Source organism: Pteropus alecto, unplaced genomic scaffold (genome assembly GCF_000325575.1).
Source record: "Pteropus alecto unplaced genomic scaffold, ASM32557v1 scaffold103, whole genome shotgun sequence".
Classification (NCBI taxonomy): domain Eukaryota; kingdom Metazoa; phylum Chordata; class Mammalia; order Chiroptera; family Pteropodidae; genus Pteropus; species Pteropus alecto.
The window spans coordinates 4,702,096-4,709,088 of NW_006436288.1; the positions used below are offsets into that span (position 1 = coordinate 4,702,096).

General features: G+C 32.2%; 1 protein-coding gene across 1 annotated transcript in view; it reads left to right on the plus strand.

Moving 5' to 3' along the window:
• The window catches only part of PIK3C2G (phosphatidylinositol-4-phosphate 3-kinase catalytic subunit type 2 gamma), a 269,937-nt gene that overhangs the window by 35,507 nt on the left and 227,437 nt on the right, over positions 1–6,993 (plus strand). Inside the window, 1 exon segment of the mRNA XM_025047424.1 lies at positions 2,499–2,562. Coding sequence (XP_024903192.1) covers positions 2,499–2,562 — 64 coding nt within the window.

Here is a 6,993-nt window from a genome sequence, read left to right on the forward strand (position 1 = left end):
GAAAGAAAGAAAGGAAGGAAGGAAGGAAGGAAGACCTATAGAGAGAAAGACATCGAATCTGACAAATTCTTTAAAAAGTAGGAAATTCCTAGGGGGCCAAGAACCATTTTTGAACTGGTTTGGTGGAGGGTTGTGACTTTTAACTGCCTACTACCTGGGACACAGAGAGACAAGTGAAGGCTATGAGAAGATGGTTAGGGCAAGGCAGTTTTCATTCTGTTCCTGTCTCACCTTGCCATTGCCTGCTCCCTCACAGAAGTCTGGTGATCTTGACCATGTAGTACAAGTGTCCACAGGGTTAATTTAGGGCCAAGCAAAAGCTCTGCTGCAATGAGAAATAGAGGAAATCTGTCAAGGACAGACTAGCTTCAGAATCTAACTCTTCCATGTCTTCTTTACAACCCCAAGGTGGTGGACTACAATCTAGAGGGTCCCCAACTCTTAATACTGCTTCTCCTCTGTAAAGGAAACCAAAACACAGAGAAATGCAACATTTTGTCAACCATCATACAGATATTTTTGCCACAGCCATGACTAAAACCAGGTGTCTAACTCTTAATCAGTGCTTATTCCACTTCAATGGTATTCTGTCCCCAACCTGAACATCCTCAAATGTTATCTAGCACAGGTACATTTTCAGCCTCATAAAGACCACTAGATACCTTCTTTACTTTTTTTTCTCTTAAGTTTTAATGAGATACAATTGACATATAACAGTACATAAATTTAATGTGTACAATGTGATTATTTGATACACAAATATATTGCAAAATGTTAACCACCATAAGGTTAGTTAACAAATCCTTCACTCTTATAATTACTATTTTGCTGCTGTTATAATGAGAACATTAAAGCTCTATCCCACAGAAACTTTTAAGTATACAATACTATATTGGTAACTATAGGCCCAATGCTATCCCTTAGATTCTCAGATCTTATTTATCCTATAGCTGAAAGTTTGTACCCTTTGACCAACAACTCTCTATTCCCCACCTGCCCACTCTTCAGTCCCTATATTCCGTTTCTGAGTTCTGTTTTTAGATTCCATGTACAGTCGAGATCATATGGTATTTATTTCTGTCTGACTTATTCCTCTTAACATAATGTCCTCAAGTTTCATCAGTGTTGTCACAAATAAAAGGATTTCTTTCTTTTTCATGACAAAACACTATTCTGTTGTGTGTGTGCGCGCATGCATGTGCGCGTGTGTGTGTTTGTGTGTGTGTATACATTTTCTCTATCCATTGATCCATTGATGGATGCATATCACATTGCTAAAGTTTCTTAGGTGGATTCTTGAGTTCTCACAGAGCTATTTTTGTTCATAGACAGCTGTCTAATTGTTGATCTTCACGTGTAGAGGGAGACTGGAATCTCCTGCTTTGCCACAGTGGTAACTTCCAGGACTTTGCTTCCTGAAATACAATGCTGCTCTACGTGCTCACCTCAGACCACTTCGTGGTGTCATTAAAAGAACAAGCACTAGATGGCAAAAGTTTTGATTTCAGCCTCATTCTTTCCTGATTAGGCTACCTGTTAGAATTTGGATAAATCACAAACCTTCATTAATTCCTAGTTTTTCTAGAAAATAGATATACTACCTTATAGTAAGGTGCTTAAGCAAATGTATTCTTGGGAATCTGTCAAGTTTTAGGATCAGGTTTTATATAAAAATCCTGCCATAACTAGCAAAAATCTTCTACTCTTCTTTTCTTAAACCTCCACTTACTTTTATATATTCTATACATTTTGTCTTTGAACTGTTAGATGAAATCCAGTTAGCATGATGATTTAATAAAGGCTGAGACAGCAGCTACTGTAAAATATGTTGGTGTGTTTTTAACGCTGTGTTTTTGTGTTGTTTAACTCATTATTCAATTCAATTCAGGAGTTTTCAGGACAAATAGGAAGGAAAAGTCTATAACGCCTGGAAAAGTAATTTTGAACAGTGAAGCCAGAAGAATCTCTGCTCAATTCCCATCTATTTCACCAAAGCGTAGATAAAGCTGGAGCAATAAGAGAAGCTTAGGAAAGAAAAAAACAGAAGTTTGGTGTCAAAGACAACCCCATCTATTATAAATATATGTCATTAATTCTGAAAGCAGTATTCTACAAGATTTTGCATATGTAACATTTTTTTTTCTATTTAACATTTGTTGATGTTAGTATTTGTCATTATGTGGTTATAAATCCCTTTGAAACTTACATTTTGAATTATGTGTAGTTTGATATAACGAACAGTTTTTGAGTTGTTTAGTCAATTTGTCATGTATTTCTTTGGAGTTTTAAAGTTTTCAAGTATGTTTATAGTCTATCAAGTTATTCAAAGTTTATATGGCATCCATCTAAAATAGTTTTTTAAATTATGTCAACAATAATCCTTTTAAAACCATGTTTACTACAAAATCATGGACAAAGCAAAACTTATCATAAATGTGCTAAAGTTAATGTGCTTTCCCACCCAATTGTAAAAGTTTTTTTTTGTTGTTTCTTTCCAGACAGTGCCTCTCAACAGTAATCAAAAAATATGATTCCCATCTGAAATATCTATTGAAAACCCAGGTATTAACTTTTGTTACTTCATCTATCAATTCAATAAGCATTTATTAAGCATCTACTCTTTTTCTAAAACTTTGCAAGTTTCTTAAGATATGAAGATGAATAACGTGGAAGATCTACATTGAGTGGTTTTCATTCTGTCATGGCAAAACAGACAAGTAAATAGATGTGTGTAATAAAGTGTCATAGGTCTTATGAAAGACCTATGTGTATACAGGACACATAAAAGGGGTTTATCAATTTTACTTATTTGATCTGAATATTGAAAAATGAATATGCCAGTCAGAGAAGGAACATGGTTAAGGAAGGTAGAGAGTAGGGATAACTTTCAAAGAACAACATGAACAAAAGCAGTTAGAAAACAGTCTGTCATGGTTAGGAAACTGTATAAAATTTGGGATGGCTACAATTAGGATTCAAGGTGAGAGCCTGGAAAGAGACCAAAAGAAAGGGGCAAATGTGTAGGATCTTAAATACATTTTATTGATAATTAAATGGTTGTCTAATTTATCAGCTGATGACATAGAGTCATTATGCAGGTCAGTAGAATGACAGATTGGTGATTCGAGGAGCATTTCATTAGCCCAAAGAGATGATAAGGGCATTGACAAAACCTTTACTATAGGAATGAATAGGAGGGGACAGATTTAAAACAGATGAAGATGTGCAATTTACATGATTTAATTCAAGTCTATGAGTAATAGAGGAACAGGTATCTAGAATACCTCTAGATTCATGGCTGTTGACTGACTACATGGAGACATCAATTCACTAAAATCCTGGAGAGGAAAAGTTAGCTTAGCAGAGGAAAATGGTGGATTCAGTCCAAGACTACTGAGATTTAGTCACCTACTAAGTATCCAAGTTGTGGTCACCATTAGGAAGATAATTTCTTATATCTTGTTCTTCCAGGGAAGGGTTATTTTTCCACAGATAAAACATCATATGATTACAGAAAGTTGTATATATACAGAATGTTTTTTAAAAAGTGAGAGCTACATTTCCCATTAAATAATTTGACTCTTTATAATAAAATGATACAAATCTTAAGTAACTATTTCTAATATTAATAAACAGTAAAGGATTCCAAAAATAATAAATTATATTTCTTGATGTAGATTCAGATATGAATCTACATCATATTTGAATTCCACATAAATATTTAAAGACATAGTGATGACAAATACATGACTGATATTCCTTTCCAAACTGTAATCCTTTCGCTCTAAATTCCATTTTCCTCGCTTGATCCTGGCTTGAATCTGGAAATTTTAAATGTAGAATGTGAAAATAGTTCACAATTGGATTGTTTAAGTTTCATAAAAGTGTCATAGTTATTACTTCTTTCAGTTTGATTCTTCACCTTTGTAATAGTCATTCTTTCTAATATAGAATTTGAAATTTACCGAGTACCCAGGGTAGACTAAGACTTTATTCCTAGATCATTTATGTATCTTGACTATATGTAGATACACTTTTGAGGTTATAGTAAACTACTTATAAATAAATTTTAAATATCTAAATATTTCAGTATTGTTCATATATCATGCACATCTTTTTACAGACACACACAAATTGTTGAAATTCTGTAACAATTCTTATTTTCCAAGTACAGAGTTTGATCATATTACTCATATATGAGGCCTCCAATATTTCCACTTTAAAAGAAACCATTGACTATTGTTTATTTTTCCAATATGACTTAAAAGTTGGCAAAGCATCAAAGAAATACTATCTTTACATTATCACTGGCAAAAAGTTATCATCGCCCACATCTGAATTATTTTATAAATAGCCCACAGTGTCTGTGATTTTCCAGACAAACTCCATCCAAAACAATGAGCTTTTTAAATGAGATTCTTCCTATGAAGCATCAATAGTAAATATCTGAGAAGTGAGAACAGACTGTAATATTATCAATTCACAATTTTGTACTATTTATTTGACAAATACATAAAGTAGCATTTCATCAATGTAGAAAATAGTATCAATTTGAAAAATAGTGTGTTTTTGTGTTTCCCAAACTTAGATTATTACACATGATTTGAAAAAAATAACAAACATACATAAATATTATTGAACATAAATTTTCTTTACTCAGCAATGGTTATTTAACATATTTTAGAGCCGGCTTTTTTCTGATTGGGAATCTTGAAAAAATTTTCCCCTAAAGTATTACTTAATGCCGACTTAATGCAAATTACCAAATTACTTAATCACTAGAACCAAGAGAAGGAGAAGTCAGAACTACACTCTGAAGTAGCTGATGTTTTTGTTGGAAAGACAGTATATTCACATAAATAACATAGAGTGGTATTTATACAGAGCAAAGCAGTGTAAAATCAGATTTCAATCTATGTGAAATAATCAACTTCTGATGCAAAGTTGCGTCTTCCTAATAGCCTCTACTGTATTGTCTCCAAAATTTTTATTAAAATGCCAAGTAGGATTTTTAGAGAAAGTTAGCAACCCTTAACACTGATGACAAACTTATACTAGAATCTAGTGACTGGTGAACTAATTGTGAATGAGAGGAATCTGGATTGAGACAAATCTATTCATGCTTCAAAATATAGTTTGGCTTCATGAAATATCTACTTGGTTTGAAAAAAGCTAAAAATCTCCAAACCCTTTACCATCTAGCCCTTGACCAGAAATTATACCAACTAGATAACCAGGAGAAAAGGGCATCTGTATTACTCAAGTTCAAGTGACTTAGTGAGGAAGGCAGAATAATACTTATCTAACCCTTTCTCTCCCCAAGTCCAAATTCTAACTTCATTCGGCCCCTAGACAAAGGCTGAAAATTTGATATATAAGTAGAAAGAATGGGGGCCCATAGAGATCTTATATATTTAACTTTTTTGAACTGAAGCTCTCTTAGTAACAAGCAGATTTATTGTTGTATACTCAAAAGTTCCAATTTAAAACATAATTTAAACAAAGTGACAATAAGGACAGAATTTAGGAGCAAAGATGTCAAAATCAAATAGATGTATATGCCAACCCTCTGACAACTATGGAAGTTTTTATTTAACCTTCCTGGAGTTCATATTATTCATCACTGGAGTGACTACAATAAAAATATAACAATATTTTTTAAATTAATGAAACAGTACATGTAATGTGCTTAAGATATATATATACACATAATATATATAACATAGTATCTGGAAGATTAAAAGTTTTCAAGAAAAGATAACTACAGGTCTTACTTTATTGACATTAAAGTTATTATTTTTAACACTAGTAGTGGAAGATTATATCGGATCCAGAAGAAAAATGTCGTAAAATTGATTTGCATTCACAATAGACCATAAAATGTGAGAAGGGGGCAAAAAAAATCATAAGAAAATAGGATAAAATAAATAAGTAACAAGAATCATTTGAAAGGTCACAAAAGGAGAAGTCAAGGATGTGAAGAGATAAAGTCAGGTCACAAAGAAAATAAAGCAAAACTGCAGAATTGGGACGTACTTTAGCAGAAATAAAGGACAGATTGAAAGTACTAAAAGTCAAACCTATTACAGAGCACTCCCAGGCTTGAAGGAAAAGAAAAATGAAAAGAAAAAGAAAAATGAAAAGTAAAAGTAAATCGTCAATATGGAAGATAATCCCTAGCCAACATAATTTGTATTCCTAGTGAGATATGGAAAGCATCGAAAGGTTTTGTCAAAGGAAAAACATAATCTGACATTTTATTTGGGATTTGTGCAGTGAATTATGTAATACATAAAGAACATATAAGATATATACAAACAACAGAAGAATAATAGAACAGGCACTCATTTTAAACATTAAGTTTAGGAACAAAATATTACCAATAACATAAGAACTGCCTGTGTGTCATTTCATATCTCTTTTCCTCTACATAAGAGGTATCCTTTGGTGAAAAGTATTTTGTAACTTTTCTATACCATTTCACCACCAAAGTATGCATCCATTAACAATTTAAGGTTTAGGTTTCTCTTTACTGTCTATCTAAATAGAATCAAACTATATGTACCTTTTGAGCTATATATCTTTCACACAATATTGTTTTTGAGATTTATCCACTTTGTTCCATGTGGTTTTGAATTGTTTATTTTTCATTGCTGTACAGTACTCAATTAGTTGAGTGAACCTCAGTTTATTTATTTATTCTATTATTGATGTACATTTGAGATAATATCAAGGTTTTTCTAGGGTATATATCTAGAGTCATAGACTTACAAGGTATTATTAAATACATTGTAATACAAAAGGTATTACTTTTCTTATAAGGTCATACACATTTTACAATATATGAGAGTTCCCATTATTCCATTTTCTCACCAATGTATGGTACAATCCAACTTTTTAAATTTTGCCTACAATGAGCTATAAGTGATATCTCATTTATCTTAAATTTTCATTTCCCTAACTACTAATAAATTGATGATTCTTTCCTCTTTT